This window comes from Asparagus officinalis, chromosome 5 (genome assembly GCF_001876935.1).
Source record: "Asparagus officinalis chromosome 5, Aspof.V1, whole genome shotgun sequence".
NCBI classification, from domain to species: Eukaryota; Viridiplantae; Streptophyta; class Magnoliopsida; order Asparagales; family Asparagaceae; genus Asparagus; species Asparagus officinalis.
In genome coordinates, this window is record NC_033798.1 from 2,820,488 (window position 1) to 2,837,503 (window position 17,016).

Below are 17,016 nucleotides of genomic sequence, written 5' to 3' on the forward strand. Positions count from 1 at the left end.
CCTTGCTGTGAGAAATTAGAAAAATTTCAATCAACAATAAGAATTTAGATAAGCCAATGTCCACGCGGTACTGCTAGCCAAGGTGACGCAAACTTTAATCTTAGCATCAATATCACAGTAAGACTTTTATGCCACAGTATCTCCAAAAAATTCATGATTGCACAGTCATTCCCAATTCAACAAGCCATGTATATTACAAGAAGCATTAGTAGAACCTCTTGCAATCAGTTGGAACCCTATTACAAGTAGATATTCTGTGTGCAAGCATATATCAGGAAGGGTTTGGAGACTGGTTTACATGAGTTCATTTTGCCAGGCCAGGCCCAATCTATAGGCTGTGAACAATTGTCAAACCAAGCCCAATGATGACCAAGCATGTACTTGGCTTGGTACATTGACAGGGCTCAGATAAAATACAAACGGTAATAATCCAGGATCGATTTCCACGTGGGGTAAAACTTCCATTCAGAATGTTTGGCAAAAACATTGCAGGCATGTGATGCTTCCCACAGCCTCATGCATCAACATTATCAAACCCTCTGACAATGCCATGATTGTTGGTATGAAGTCCCATAGGATAATATCCTGTCAACCATATATTGTTTTAGAACTTACAGAACTCTACGATTTTTCAGTGTGAAACATCCATCTTACTATCCTTTGGTAAAGTTGAAAGTGCAAATTCTTATTAGCTAGCAAAACACCTCAAATAGTAGCATAATCTAGTTATCAAACTTACTCCAAAGTAGGACGATTTTACAACCACACTATGCAGTTCCCAGTGAACTCCTGCCTCCAAAATTTGAGTGCTATATGCTGCTTCTGACTTCAACACATCTCACTACTCACCTTACTATTAGCAAGTCATAGCTAGACAGCTTTATAAAAATACAAATGGGAAATATGGTTTCCACATGGAAAGACTTCGCAACAGTTCAAGGAAAACTATGACATATATCACAAGGAAAATGTTTTTTATTAATACCAGGCAAGTAACCTCGAAGAAAATTATGAACGACACACCAAATTTCTCAGCAGAAAATCCAAAGTTTGAACAAAAAATATCTAGCAGTAACACTACTTAGCAGCTTCAATTTATTACCATCCCAAGGACCATCATTTCTTTTTCCCAAAGGCTTAGATAGTGCTTCAAATGTGAATGCAATTTCATATGCCAACTTATCGCTTTAGATTACTCTTCTTGACTCCAGCTGAATTGGAAAACTATGCGCGCATGAGTTTATATTGCATATTAAAAAAAATCCCCTGCTATCTAAAACAAAAAGGTTTTAATTAGTGACAAATGATGACTCATCATTGCCTTGACCAAGAGCTCGGACCAATCAAAAGGTTTGCCTCTTTAGATGAATCAATCAAGAAGCTTGAAAACAGCTTGTCAGCCATTCCTAGGTAAACTTGCTCAATTCTCTTATGGAGCTTTCTCGACTTTTGGTCTAGGTGAATGGAATTTACCAATTCTGATGGAAAATTGTTTGGGAGATGATGATGACCATGTGATAACTTGCTGCTCTCTCTCAAATAAATAAACATAATGCACAAGCCAAGCACACGCTTTTTTGCATGCATCTGAAGACAAAGACATATACAGCATATACAAGTCCAATCAACTCATACATATATCCACTACCGACTATCCATTATTCCCCAACAATATTCTGCAGATTATCACATGTTTGATACTGTTTTAAACTAAGGTTGAAAGAAAATTTTCAACTTTGCAAGATCTTTGGGCAAATAACGATAATTCCCAATAATAATCCTGCAGCTGCTTGGTATTTAGCAAATCCTTGAGAATAGATCATGGAAACTTTCATAACAAAAATTCTTCCAGGATCTACCAAAGATGCTAACAAGAAACCAGCATAACATGATGCCAACCACACAGCAAAGAATATCCGCAAGTATCAGTCTAACCATCTCATAGAATAAACAAATGTCTTTATCACAAAGCTTTATTTACTCTGCAATGTTGAAGATGCAGCCGATGCCTCCGCTATCAATAAAATGGGTTGACGAGCCTGCAAGCAAGCACTTATATCAAATGGAAGCAACTGTGATCCATCAAATAGCAGATTAATCCCTGGCAGGACTACTTCTTTGCTATCTGCATCATCTGAGACAGGTTTGGTTGTAGTTGATGAAGGTAAATCCTCAAAAGGTCTTGTTGCAGCTTCATACACAGGGGTGAGTGCATACGACCTGTTGACAGTCAACTTCACGTTATAATCGCATTATCATTTGGTGTAATGGGCACAGACAAATAGTTGTGAAAACTAGCTGGTGGTAGTTTTTGCTGGTTTGTTGGCTTGTTTTTCCCCCCAAACAAATGAACAAGTTTTAATAGAACTTTTTTAATAGAACTTTTCATGAAGCTTGATGAAATAACCACCTAAGACTGGAGCCCAAGGACCATATGCTTCCCCCCTCCACATGTAATTCCCAGATTATCCTTGTCTTCTGTCTTCTCCACTCTTCATTTTCTCATCTCTCCCAGGAACCCATGAATCCTTCCACCCTTAACCACCGCCTCCCTCCACCACATCTCACCACTTCTGCTGCCTCCCCTGGGCTTCGTGAGGATGGGGTGGTGGTGAGGCCCGAAAGGAGGGAGAAGAAGGTTAGTGGCGGTAAGTTGGTGAGAGTTCAACAGCGAGGCGGCAGGCATAGCAAAGTGGCAAGGTGGTGAAGGAGAGATCGGTAGAGGAGAGGTGGTGGATGAGAAAGGAAGACAAGAGGGTTTTGTTACCTTTATTATTATTTTTATTACTTTTATCTTTGTTTATTTCTCGTTATCTTTTTATTGATTAATGATAGTTTTTGTGATTTTTGTTACATTTAGTCAATTCTTGATACTTTTATTTATTTCTTGATATCTTTTTTTTTCATTACCTTTGTTTTGTGATACTTTTTCGTGACTCTTTCAATATATGTTATTTAGTTATTGATACATCTTTATTATATTTTTATTGCCTTTCTTTGTCTATTGATATCTTTATCTGATTTTAGTAACATTTGCTCAGTTCTTTGTTACTTTTTTTTGTTTGTTAGTACCTTTGTTCAATTCTTATTACATCTATTTATTTTCCAATTATCTTTGTTCATTTCTTATTACCTTTTACCTTCTTTTTCTTTCTCCTCCTTCCTTAACCACCACCTCGCACATCTCGGCATTGATCTCTTCTATATTGCTGCTGCCGCCTTGCCCGACCTCTCCTCGTCCACACTTCCCTTCACCTCCGTTTCTCTTCGGGCCTCACTACTAACCCACACTGATGGGACCGAGAGGGAGATAGCAGATGTGGGAGGCGAAGAGGAGACGAAAATGAGGCAGAGATTAGGAGGGAATGGGTTCATGGTGGGTTTATGTGAGAGATGAGAGAAAAAAGAGGGATAAGACTAGGGTAGTTTTAGGAACTCCAAAATGCACGAGTTTTTTGTGTCGAGGGAGGTAGTCCACTGTTTTAAAAAACCTCCGCCTAGTCCGCTTAGGCGTACGCCTAGATCTAGGCGGTACCTAGGTCGCCTAACTAGCGCCTAGCGCCTAGACGGTATTTAGCCTACCCACCTAGATATTACGAGGGTTTAGGTGAGCATTATTTGCTTACGTGGATTGCACCCTGTAGGCATTGATTGTGATTTTATGTGTCGTAGCCTACACGTCCTCCAAACTCCATTAACCTTCAAATATGAACACCTTCACTACCTCCTCCGACCTTCAGCAAAACCTCATCAACCACCACTTAAATGAAGAAAGAAAAAAAAACGCCAAGAAACCGCTTAGACGCCCGCCTAGGCGACTAAGCGTTGGGCGCCAAGTCCGACGCCTAGAAACGCCCAGCGTTTAATGTAACATTGGAGGTAGAAGCATGACAAAAGTTTCTTGGAGGGAGAAAACACATTTTTCAAACTCAAGGGGGGTGGAGGTAATTTTCCCAAATATAAAAATACGGCATCACATCCTCACAAGGATAAGAATGGAACCACAGATGTAGGTAATCACGCTCAATCAGATAACTGATAACTTAAGTATATCAATTTTCCTTTATCTTAAACAAAGCATTCCTTCTCATTTTTAAGAGATTAACAAATCATTTTTTTATTAACTCTAACAAAATGAAGAAAACTAATTAATTCTCAACTACCCACCCAATATAGAATATAAAAACAAAATCAACCACTTAAAATGATGAACCAAATCTAAGTCCAGAACATATCCAACCAATTAAAAGATACCTAAACAACAAATAACTGATTAAAGATGAATTCTGCAGTGTTCATATTTGGTAATGAACAACTTAAAAACATTACCATTTATAGGACGTTTCATGCTAAAAGTACTGGTAAAACTAGAATGTGGAATAAAAAGAACAAGAGCAAGAGAAAATGTACCTGAGAATATTTCCATCGAAACTTAGAACTTCAGTTCGGGATCGCTGCCGATTAGCAAGCTTGAGCCTCTGGTGTTCATTAGAGCCTCCAGATATTGGTGTGGATGGGTCCAGAAGGGGACTCCACCTTCCACTAGCATAATTAATCAAATGACGAGGTGACTCTTTTGCCTGTTCTCTCTGGTAAAAAAGCTTTGCAGTAGGACCTGTTGCTTGGTATTCAGAGCAGATCTCATGCAACTTTCTTCTGAGACTTTGCATAGCATCATGATGCTCAGTAAGAAAATCTGTCTGAAGTAGCTGTGATGCAACAACTCTTTCACAAATCCTCTTACATAAGTTTGGACTGAAGAGTGGGATCCCAAATTCTACACTTAATGGAACCCATTCATACTTCTCATTATCAGGAAGAAACAGGTCAGACTCCCTTTCTTTCTGGAGCCTTAAAATGCGGATATAACCTACTGTGGATAATTCATTTCTGCTTGAAAGATCCTTCAGTAATGATTCCAAATTTGCGCATTTTTCCAGGCATAGGCCCATCTCTTCTCCTAAATCAGCATCTGAACCATCAAAATTCTTAAGAGGTAATGCAATATCCATGGTAGCAATCCCTCCAGATTCATTGAGATCATATCTACTCAGAGGCTGTACAAGCACAGCTGAGTACTTGAGAATTGAATTTAAACAGTGTAAGAGCACACTTCCGTTTACTAAATTCCCTTCAAACTTGCCTCCTAGTCCTCCTACTACAGAACCATCCCAAGACCATATCAGTGCCTTTTCACAACCCATTAAGGGTGCAGGAAGCAACCGCAAACACTGTCCTTTCATTAAAACAACTGATAGCGGTCCGTTACCAGTTGCCATATATAAAACTAGCTTCATCCATGGCGTCATTGACGAATAGGAAGGTGGACCGAAATGTATGGGACCTTTTGGGCCCGGTATGACAGATGAAGAAGGAAGGGGAACCATAGAGACAATGATATCATAATCCCTGAGGAATAGCCGCTCTAGTGTGGCTGGTGCTAGAGCAGCTAAGCTTTCACAACGAAGAATATCTACACGATACTTCCTTCTTTTCTTTAAAATGCCTCTTTCACCGGTTGGACCATCTAAAGGCGTGGTACTTTGCTCAAGAATAAGATCGTCATTTCGTACAAGAATACTATTTTCATCGGTAATAGTTGAAAATGACTTAAGAGCTGTGCTTGTGCCGCCATCTTGTTCGTCTGGAAATGAATTAATTTCAGGAAGTTCAGCATTGACATTATCAGAGAGTTCATCATTGAAGGAAGCCTGTGCTTTACTTTCTTCTGAACCACTGAATTCCTCAGATATACTGGTACCAGCTACAAGGGAAGTAACACCATCTAATGAACCTTGTCTTTCAATTTGATCACTAACTTTATCAACTATTTCATTAGTAGCAACCCCGCCCGACTGCAAGCACTCTAAGATACATCGAAGACTATATGCATGGTTTGCAAATTCTTGTAATTCACCCTCAAATTTCTTCCCTTCTAGCGTACTCAGATCCTTGCAAAGTTCTGCAATACTTGAATCACCAAGTTTTCCTGCTTCATATAGTGTTACAGCATGTGCTTTTAAACCTGTAAGAAATTCACGCAAATTAGACTATTGGAGATAGCGTTACAGCATGTGATTTTAAACCTGTAAGAGATTCATACAAATTAGAGATACCAAAGCTTGATCATGAATTCAAAAGCTTTATCATAGAAGGTTGAGTAGTACTAATCACACAACCCACCTATTATTATCAGATATCAAGGCAAACACATAGTAGTTCTCTTATGAAGAGTGATTCCTTAAAATAATATCACCTGCCCTTCAGTTGGACTTTTCCAAGGCCAAGAGGATCTTGGAAGCCCTGCTCTATAGCATGAACTTAAATTGCATGAGAAGAATACAGGTAAACCTACTGCCTCACCCAGATTCTATCAGAGATTACTTACTTGTATAAAGCCACCTAGGGTAGGAATTTGGTACCAACAGGAGACTTGCATCAGGTTTACAACAGATAGAAAAATAGTTGTACATGGTTTTAAACATTCGCAAAGCAGTTTAAGTGTCAGTTTGTCAGCATGTAGTTTTGAGAAAGAAAAACCAAGTTTTAATATCTCAAAAAGTTATCTGAATAGCATAGTGTTTGATGAACTCCAAGCTTGGTTAATGAGGCCCACAGCGATTAAAATTTAAGAGCTTTCCAGATTTAAGAAGTCTAGATCTGTGTTTTGGGAATATATTCACATTTGTACTCCCCATAACCTTATTATTGGACTACTAATGCATTCTAAAGCATTTATCATCTTATTATAAACAATTTTCTAGTTCAAATCAAAACCTTGCTAAATATAACTAATTAAAGTGAGAATCACCATCCTAGAAATCACTCTTTTGTGTCAAATATCTTTCATAGGCATATAACAATAGGGGGTAGCGGTGATAATGGTGACGGTGATGGTGGTGATGGTACTAACATAGTTCAAAATAACCTACAAGCCAAAGTGTAATTGTTCCAATAGCAAAATCCTCTCTTATATGTGAAATGCCCGGGAACTTTTCACTTCATGTTTTCTATATCCAACATGAAATCCAAGGCTAAGTTGCCTCACATAACTACAGGGAAGATGGATCATGTCTTTGTTTTCCTGCCACTTGTTACAGGTATAGTTTACAAATTAGCCAGTTAACTGTTTACAAGTACAGTAGATACTGCACAATACAAGAAGATGGAACTTTAGGGAACAATTTTTTTAAGATAGGAGAAAAATAAAATAGAAGTTCTCTAGAGAAAACAATCGAACCGGGAGAAAGGGAACCCATCATCAGATAGGATGTTATGTTAGCATCCACCACAAAAGCAACATGAGCAATCCCAGATTGTAGTCTATCGTCTTTCTTTTTACTATGAACTTGTTGAGAAGAGCTGGTACTAGCATTGGACACATCTTCATCATCACTGAGTATACTACTAGGAGATCCAGGAATGGCAGAATCCTGGAGAATAGATTCTGGATCAATAAGCTTCACAGCCCAGCCCAATCGGCAAGAAAATGATGCAGCAGCCTGCAGCTGAGAAAGGTCTGCCTGTAATGTTGCAGCCAATTCGGCAACAGTGGAATTTTCACTTGAGACAACAAATACGGCATACAATAACCTGGAAAAGATCCACAATATCAAAAATAAGTCTAGCAAATCTAGTTAATGTATTATCCAGAAATCTCTGTTCAAACTCCCAGGTACTTACTCTTCAATAGGATCTTCATAAGACTGCTCCCTGTTGGAGACAAACCCTTCAAGCCTGGAAACTGAATTAGAATATATCAATGACACAAACACAGCATGCTCAAGGAAGAGTAACCTAATGGAAACATAAAGATACCAGAGAATTGTATATTTCCTCCAACAATGTAACCAAAGAACAATGAATTTATTTCTCTGGAAAAATGAACTTTGATACAGGTCTTCACGACTCTAGAGGTCGAAATTGAAGGAATAAAAGATGATAGTTTGACCCTCAAGGTCGAAAGCACAAGAACGAGGTCGAGGTACAACCATCAAGGTTAAAAGCAGTAAGGAGATTGAAAGATTGTTGAGCTGGCAACACACCTCACATCACGTGAGAATGCAAAATGTGTAAAAAGATACGGGTGATAGATATATCAAGAATCAATTACAATTGTGTTCAAGTTGATGACTTACCTTTGAAACGGTCATCAGGGTACACAGGGACATCAAAGTATACTAGCCCCCTGCGGTGGAGGCCTCTTACAACATTAGGATCAAAGAGAACAAATGCATTTGCTTCTTCCTTGCAAATTTTGTCTATCGTTGCCATTTCTTCTTCTGTCAGTTTCTGCAATAAGGGAGGATGTTTAGCATCAGTTACATAAAGTATGATATACGACAAGGATGAAAGTGCACCTAATTCCAAAATTTCAATTCAGACTACATCAGAAATTTTCCCAAGCTTTTCAATTAAGCATTTTAAAAGCCTCGTCATTCAATTGAACAAATTGTCAGTGGGGACACAAATACATTTCTCCGGAAGGTACTAAAGATAATGGAGAAAAAGATGCGACTCAATTAGATTGTCAATTTGACGTGGTAAGCCAATAACAAAAATTTCAGCCAAGCGTGTGAATGTACAATTTCCTGGTCAGATTTCTGAAATTTCAGAGGGTACAATTTGAAAATCTCAAATTTCAGAATATCAAGTCATTCTGTTTCCTGACACAGAACCTTGAAGAGTGCTTTAGTCGAATTGTCAAAGGGAATGGACAGTTTGTTATTTTTTCCTTTTCTTTTTTTGAAACTTTTCCAAGTTTGAAGACATTTTTGTTGATTTTTTTCGTTTCCTTGTTTAGAATATGAGGGTATTTTTGGAATTCCAAAATGAAGCTCAAACAAACCAAAATGGGGGCTTCTTTGAGATAACAGTATAGATAACTGAAAAATACAGAAAACCATACCTTAAACTCTTCCAATGTAAAGTTAACAAGGCAAACTCCCCACCATGGTTCAATTGTAAAGTCAGCAGGTTGTGTGGGCAACAATTCCTTCGCAATTGACTTGTTCAGCTTCCACATTATTTTCTGGATATTTCCAAACCAGTAACAGTAAGAAGTATCAAGATTTTCAACTAGAATATCAAGTTCAAATGTATTCACTTGAAATTATAGAATCATGTAGTGTAGAAGTTGGAAAAGGTACAGCAGCATTTGGGGGTATGGAAGTTCAACAGGAACATTATTACTACAGTGATGATCAAACTAAAATAACATGCCAAAACTAAAACGATATCATGCTATAACTTTCAAGAATGGTCAATTTACATAAATTCTCCCTATAAACTTTACAGGAGCATGAATCACGCATGATGCACATGTAGATCTGTATCCGAAAGCAACCACTCAAACAACAATTAATGAGTAATTTTTTCAGTTAGCTTGAAAAAATTTTATAAAAAAATCATCACCTTTATTCCTATACAATACTCCATAAATGGAGTTAAGTAATCACTTGTATAGTCACTACATACTATATGCTTTAGAAAAATATTATAACACGTTGAAAACACATTGAATGATGCACATGTACACATTGAATATTTAGGGGATAGACTGCAGAAAACACATATGTGGCTGATGTGGAAAACACATGGTGTTATAAAAGGAAATTAGAGAAGGAAACATAAACCAAATAGTGTTATACGACCAAGGAAACAAACATCAAGATACAAACCAAATAAAGATGGGGTGGATTGGAAAAGAGACACTGCAAGAATTACCAGTTAGACCTAGAAGAACCTACACAGCACATTTTCTCTACAGACTAGAAAGTGCTTGTGTAAACCTACTTCAGCTCCTACAGCTGCCACTCGCAGCACTTAACTGCCTAGGCAACTAGGCAAGCTTTGTTTACGTGAAAGACTCTTAAGCAGTCACTTAAAGCAATAAAACAACTGCAGAGTAAAACAAAAGCTAACACAACAAGGAGAAAACAAAAGCTAACACAACAAGGAGAAAACAAAAGCTAACAATATTTCTTTACATGGAACTGCTAAATTTCTTCATAACAAACAAGCATTCCATATAGTGATGATATAACAATCACCTTGAGGATCCTTAGGAACCAATAGTGTCCTCTGCGTGCTACTTAAACCTTGTAGATTATTCTCTAATCTCTAGTTACGGTCAAGGAAGAAGATGGAGTTAGTTTAAGTGACTTTTAACCTAAAGGGCTTGGAGCTTGTTCAGAAATAAATTTCATTTTCTACCGTTCATAAAGTAGAAAGACATCTAGTAGACTTGAAAACAACAACAGTAATCATATTTTGCTTCCTACTTCTTATACTAGTAAACTTGAAACAACAAGTCGCAGGACAACAAAATAATCAACCAAATGACATGGTAACTAGATTTAACTCAAGGAGTTTAATCTGATGTTAAAACTTGATCTTCATAACAGTTACAATATGCAGACATCAACCTTATGAAAATCTAAATGCATGTATATGCCCATAAATCATGTTTAACGCTGCCTCAATATGCAGAGAAATATCAGTAGACATGTGTCAATGACACCGACTCTGTTAGAATATAAAATTATAACCCTCAATCCTCACACAACTTCAAAGTTCCGGTGTAATGGTTGGATTAATTAAGATGGTATTAGAGAAACCTTAAAATCTTGCTGGCCACGAATAAGAGGATTTTAAAAAAAACTGATACCACTGTGTGAGTCCAAGTTTCTACCCTAAAAGCGTTCTCAACCTGAGGGCGCATGCTAGAATATAAAATTATAACACTCAATCCTCACCACAATTCCGGAGTTTTGGTGTAATGGTTGGGTCATTTAAGAGACTCATACAACAAAGTCACTGAAGTGATAACTAACTCGAATAAAACAAAACTTGCTTCAACAGAGAGATACGGCTAAAAATGTAAAAACATGAGTCGTAAGATGATCTGGTTACTCCTGAAATATGTTGCAATAACAAGAAGAAGGATACCTTTGATCTACACTTGTTCATTATATCAATAAACTCATTTCGTCCAATCCCTGTAAGCCTTAAGGCATCGGCAGCACTAAAATTTGGGATGCTATCATATGGTTGCTCTGCAAGGATTTCCCAACAACATCAGAATTGAACAGAACCAAATTAAAATATGATAACAAAGTAGTGCTTCAAAGAAAGAGCAATAATGTTATGCAAAAAAGATAAATATTTTACAGGAAACACAACAAAGAACAGACTTAATAAGTGAAAGTTAGTTTTTAACAAAATTGATCTACTTCAAATCAGTTCAGTTAAAAAGTTGAAATGGAGATCAATTTCTTTTGAGGACATACTACCCAAAAAACTGGTAGATCATTTAAAACTACATAATCAAACTCAGTGCTAATCCCCAAATAAACAATGGATTTTCTTAGAACTAGTTTCCATTGCTCATATAATATTACATTAAAAAAAATTATTTGTTTGAGTGGGCAATATGGAAGAGAAGTTTCCCCAAATAAGAAGAAAGAAAAAGAAGATTAATTACTTAATCAGCAGAAACAAATACATTTTTGGTATGAACATGAAACGACAATGAGTAAAGATAGATATACATGGTCTGGTAGCAGGTGAGGCCAATAAGAGCATTACTTAGGAGACTATAGGATTACAACTTATGGATCAAGATGTATTAGAGATATGCAAAAATGTACTTGGACTGAGCAATGAAGAAGGATATGATGATGATTACCTGACTGATGAGATGACCCACACTAGAATAGAATGAAATGAAATGATTCATGTAAGTTCTAGAATAAATGTTTTGTTGATGTTGTTGTCATGGTGTAGAACTTTAACCCTTTATGCATGTAATAAAAGGAAATAATTATCTCAAACTAATATCATGCATTAAAATCATTAGATAAAATCCATATATTTTTATCACCTGAATTTATGATCACAAACCAAAATAGTAGTCCCAAACAAAGATTGTAAAAAAAAAAACCCTAAAAGAGAGATAAATACCGACAAAAACAATAAACCAGAGAGGTAAATTTAACAACAAAGAGAAGGGTTATCAAAAAGAGCTTGAGAAGGGGAGATGAAAGGCAATAAAAAAAATCAGCTAGAGGGAAGTGACAGAGATATATATCCTGACCGTAAGGGGATGAGTAATTACCATTTTTCATAACTTCAAAGATCATATCACAGTAATATCTGAAGGGAGATAATCTCATTACTCGGCAAACATATTCCGCAAGGTGATATGGAAATAGCTGTAAAAATGTCACATCAAGCATAAAATCATTACTAGAATTTACACATGAAAGTTTGCAACTTCAACCAGTTTCATCATGCAAACAACGACAAAGAATCAAAACCATATCAGTGTGAAGATGAGCGTAATATGAGCAAATTAAGAGTAGGTAGGTTCTAATACGCACAGCAAGATTCTTACGCAAATAGCGCATCATATCTTCATAATATTCTCCTTCTTTACACACTTTACGTGCAAAACAAATATTCCATTGTAATCTTTTTCTGATGCAGTGATCTATGACCCTGCACTCAAATAACACAAAAAAATAATGTAACTGAACTTTAAAGGGCACGAACATAGGAAAGATGTTGGATGATCAAAGAAATACTCTAGAATTAAGAAATAGAGACTAATGATAGAAGGTTAATTCTATAAGCCACTTATTGAAGTCTTTAGATTCGATTACAAAGTTAGTTCTGCATAGCACTTATGGACATGAAGAACTAAAGAGGACATCACAATCATCAGAAATACTAGGCCCGCTAAAGGGACAAAAATAGAGGGTAAGAAGTACCCGCAGCTCAACTAATAGCAACCGCAGGAAATACAAGATAAAGGTTAATGTCAATACAAGCCGCCTATTGAATTCTTAAGATTCAATTATATAGTTAATTATGTGTACCACTTATTGAAGTGCCAAGCCTCAACTACAAGCAACCAAAATTAAAGGTACAATGGGCTTATAGAGCACATGCAAAACTTATATGACATGAATGTGTTACCAGATAAAAAAAAAGAGAACGCATGAAATTGAGTGCATAAAATATGCTATAAATATAGTTTTGAAATCTGAATGGTATTTAATAGCTGATGCAAGCATGTTGCTGCTCAATAATCTGGAATCACATGATATGCTTGAATATATTCAGTTACTTTATATGCTTGAATATATTCAGTTACTTTGAACCATGATATGAACAGCATCCCTGAATGAAAACACCAATACATGCAATAGCGATTCTTTGCACATCTAACTAAGAAAGATATGTGAGTAGTGGCGGCTGGCGGCTGGTCCAAGCTGCCACGAGATACATATCATAAATAAACTCAGGCCGTCTCCATCAAACACCATCAGATGTGGAGTATGAGATCAGATGGAAATATTGACCAAATATTACGACCAATTGTCAACTTACTATCAAGCCTCTGAGCTGGTGTCAATTTCCAAGCCGAGTAAATACTGATAAGGCGATGGATTCAATAAATTTTATGAGGCTACCTAATGGGTAGAAAAATCTACATCATGTGTATGTGATGGGGCCAGTATTATTGGCTTCACGCTCACGGTATGCTTTGGTCATAGTACATGTATAGGCAAGTGATAATCTACTTAAAGGATAAGTTGTAAAGTCGGCTTCATCATACCTGTATTTACAATCATAATACACTTGTAGAGCATTTCTAGGGCCATTTCAATGATTATGCAGATGTCGTTGATAAGCATGTGGGTAGAGGAAAACATATATATGTTTGAAGACATAACACTAAAGGTTATAACAATGGAACATTTTTAACTTCTTAAGAGAATAGAAAGAAAATTGCTCTAACTGAAAAACATAATCATATTTGAAACACCAAATTTAACAGTCCAAGAAAGACTAAATAGCTGCGTCCTAAATTCAACAAAGGATTTTGCTGAAGAAATTCCTTATTAGTTCTCTTCTTTCACTTCTTTGTCGCCAATTTACGAACTGGATCGAAAATAAGCTTATTCATATGTAATCACAATTGAATCTGAATAAACCCAAGCGCAACAGGTAAAGTTGATCCCATTTTCAAGTAGATTTGCTACTCACTGCACTTTCACGGATCAAATTTTTTCCTTGAGGCATCAAATGAGCAACTTTTACTGAATTTCATGAAGAAAAAAAATAAATTTCTGCGTGATTTGCAAAGCAGGATCTTTTTCGGGAAATTTACCTCCGATGCCACTCGTCCTTGTTGGAGAGCGTGGATTGGAGGCGCTTGGGGAGATTATCCCAAGGGCATTCCTCTTTGATCGACTTCAAGATCAGCTGCTCCTCGATCGTCGTAGGAATCCGCTGCATCTTCGAGGATTTCTTCTACAATCACCGCATTCGGGTCCAGATAATGACGGAATTAGCTTGATGAAACCCTAGCAGATCGTTGAGTCTGAGGTTGATTGAAATAGATCGGGATCTGAGGAATCTGAGATCGTTGATGGGAAAAGAGGCGGGGACTTGAAGAACTCTTGCGGGTTTGGTTCAGACCGGCTCCGTTCTGGTTCCAGCGTTTAATGAACGGTCGGGTCTGGGAGAGATCCCTAATTAATTAATCACGGGTGTGAACACCATACAAAGCACGACATACAGTTTGTCATATTTTTCTACGTAGAATAATCTTGATTTTTAAATGCTACAGTAATAGTTTTGAATTTTTTTAGAATGCTACATCATTCCACGTCTGTTACAGTTTTTCCAAAAATGTTAGAGTTTTTTTATGTGTGTTACAGTAATATTTTTAAGAAAATAATGCAGCATCTCGTTTCATGTTTGCTACAGTAATAATACTACAATAGTATTTACCGTAGCATGAATAGTGAATCTTAAGTTCTGCCATTTGTATGGAGGAGTAAATACCAACCCTACGTATACCTATGTTAGTCCCTGAGTATCATTAAAATTACTATCAGCTCCCCCATTCATTAAAATTGTTCTTATTTTATTCAAGATTTTTTTTCAATATTGGTCCTCCAAATCTTTCATGTTTTATATTGGTCCCCCAAATCTCCATATTTTCGAATTAGTCTCCCAACTCTTTGAGTATTCTCAAATAGTTCCCATGCATCTTCATAATTTGAAATTAGCCCCCCAAATCTTATGGGTGTTTTAGAACTAGTCCATCTAGTCTGCACCGGTATGAAATGTTTGGGGGACTAATTTCAAAATACTAAAAGGATTTGGGGGAATAATTTCAAAATATAAAGATTAAGGGGACAAAAATTGACTAATATCAAGATATGAAAACTTTGCGGGACTAATATGGAGAAAACCCTTTATTAAATAACATTCATATCATATAGCATTTATACTTGTGACTTTATTTAGTTTTTCCCATATCAGATGCATCTCTCATCTGATTCGCACCTCTGCTCAACTTTGACAGATATAAATATCTGATACAACTCGTATTTAGAAACTCTTGTTTAAACAAGAGTTTTCTTGTTGAAATATGTGTGTATTTCTTGCTAGTAAATAGATACGTATAAGATAAAATGTCATATTTGATGTTAGGCTTAGTATTTAAAATTTTACTTTTTTCTTTTTAACATGTGTCATTCTATAATACTTTACGATAGAGAAGCGGGAGATGAACGCACTGGTAAAAGGGACAAAGAGTAAGAACTGATGAAAGAAGAACGTAGTAATGATGGAAAAAAATATGAGGATAGTTTGTGGCAGTGATGAATGGGTTTGAGGTGATGAAAAGAAGAGAATTGATAATAATAAAGAAGAAACACAAATGATGATGTCAAATTAATTTGGTTGGTTTAGCTCTAAGAGTGATTTTCGAAGCGAGTGGGTTTAAAAAATTAATTAAGGTTGGTTTATAGAAAACTTACTCCTTTTTGAAGTGGTTGAGTTTAAAATAAATTTGGATAAAGCTTGAATTTAAAGGGAAAAAAAATCCATCTAAAATTTGTGATGATGCACCATTCTTATGGGGGAAAAACAATAAAATAATAGTTTAAATACTTTATTTTAAAATACACCACATATTTAATAAATTAGAAAAAAATTATAGCGAGTTACAATATTCTAGCCACTTACACAGCACACAAAATCCCTAAAATTAAAAGCGGGTTAAAACATAAATTTATAGTGTGTTTTAGCTCTAGTAATGATTTTGGAAGTGAGTGGGTTTGAATATAAATGAGGGCAAATTTTTGGGTTTTAGTCAAAATGCCCTATTCGGATGGAAGTAGGCGGATTAAGATTAAACAATGAACAAAAATTTTGAGTGAATAGGCCAAATATGCTTTAGAAGTAGGTGGGCTCAAAGATTATAGTGGATTGGTTATTAGAAAAGGGGACAGATATTTGGGTGTAGTGTCAAAAAACCCTTTTTGATAGTGGTCGGGCATAAAAATAATTTCAGATAAAACATTGAGTTTATAGATTAAACACCTTTGAAGAATGGGTGTGCTTAAAATAAATGGAGGGCAGGCTCTATGTTTCTAGGCCAAATTTCCTAGTATGACTTTGGAAATGTGTAGGTTAAAAATTAATGGGGGTAAAGCTTTGTATTTATAGACAAAAAAAACCTTAACTTTAGACAAAAAAACCCAACTTTAAAAGTGGGTGGGTTTAAAGATTAATTTGATAAAAACTTTGAGTTCAGGTAAAAATAGGAAAATAACATCATTTTCAAGCGCTTGGGAATCAAACCCCACACCTCTAATTTGGGGTAAACTTATCCTACCAGCCCCCTCCAATGCCTAAGTTAGGCATTTGATGGTAGAGTCAAATCAATGTATAATCGAGGTCAAAGTTTAGAAGAAGAGTATTATAAGCTAAGGTTTGATATATCGAGCCAAAGTTCAGATTGTTCTCTGTGTTTACTTGAGATGAGTGGGGTATTTATACTAATTGACTAGGGTAGATCTGCTTCTACATATGTCACCATCCTGACAGCTGAGGTTATTATAATTTAGCCTGCGAAGTAAGTTCACGTGGTGGTATGAACACCCGACGTATGTATAGATCATGTATGTTATCGAAGCAGATAGCTAAAGA

General features: G+C 36.4%; 1 protein-coding gene across 2 annotated transcripts; it reads right to left on the reverse strand.

Annotated features, from left to right (window-relative positions):
• LOC109840492 (protein FAM91A1) lies at positions 1,769-14,513 on the reverse strand. Of its 2 annotated transcripts, XM_020409163.1 has the most exons (10): positions 14,180-14,513; positions 12,384-12,501; positions 12,119-12,215; positions 10,951-11,057; positions 8,909-9,031; positions 8,139-8,292; positions 7,684-7,744; positions 7,241-7,593; positions 4,411-6,025; positions 1,769-2,220 (listed from the first exon to the last, which is right to left on the reverse strand). In XM_020409163.1, exons 1-10 carry the CDS (start codon positions 14,305-14,307, stop codon positions 1,974-1,976), a joined length of 3,003 nt encoding a protein of 1,000 aa, XP_020264752.1. In that variant the 5' UTR covers positions 14,308-14,513; the 3' UTR covers positions 1,769-1,973. The 2 variants fall into 2 exon arrangements, with proteins under 2 accessions (XP_020264752.1, XP_020264753.1); XM_020409164.1 differs by lacking the exon at positions 14,180-14,513 and having other exon boundaries at positions 12,398-12,503.

Excerpts from the sequence above, each read along its gene's own strand:
- LOC109840492 (XM_020409163.1), bottom strand. The coding sequence starts at position 14,307 with ATGCAGCGGATTCCTACGACGATCGAGGAGCAGCTGATCTTGAAGTCG. Across the intron at positions 12,502-14,179 it reads AAGGACGAGTGGCATCGGAG|GGTCATAGATCACTGCATCA; the intron begins GTAAATTTCCCG and ends ATTTGAGTGCAG. Across the intron at positions 12,216-12,383 it reads ATTTGCGTAAGAATCTTGCT|CTATTTCCATATCACCTTGC; the intron begins GTGCGTATTAGA and ends ACATTTTTACAG.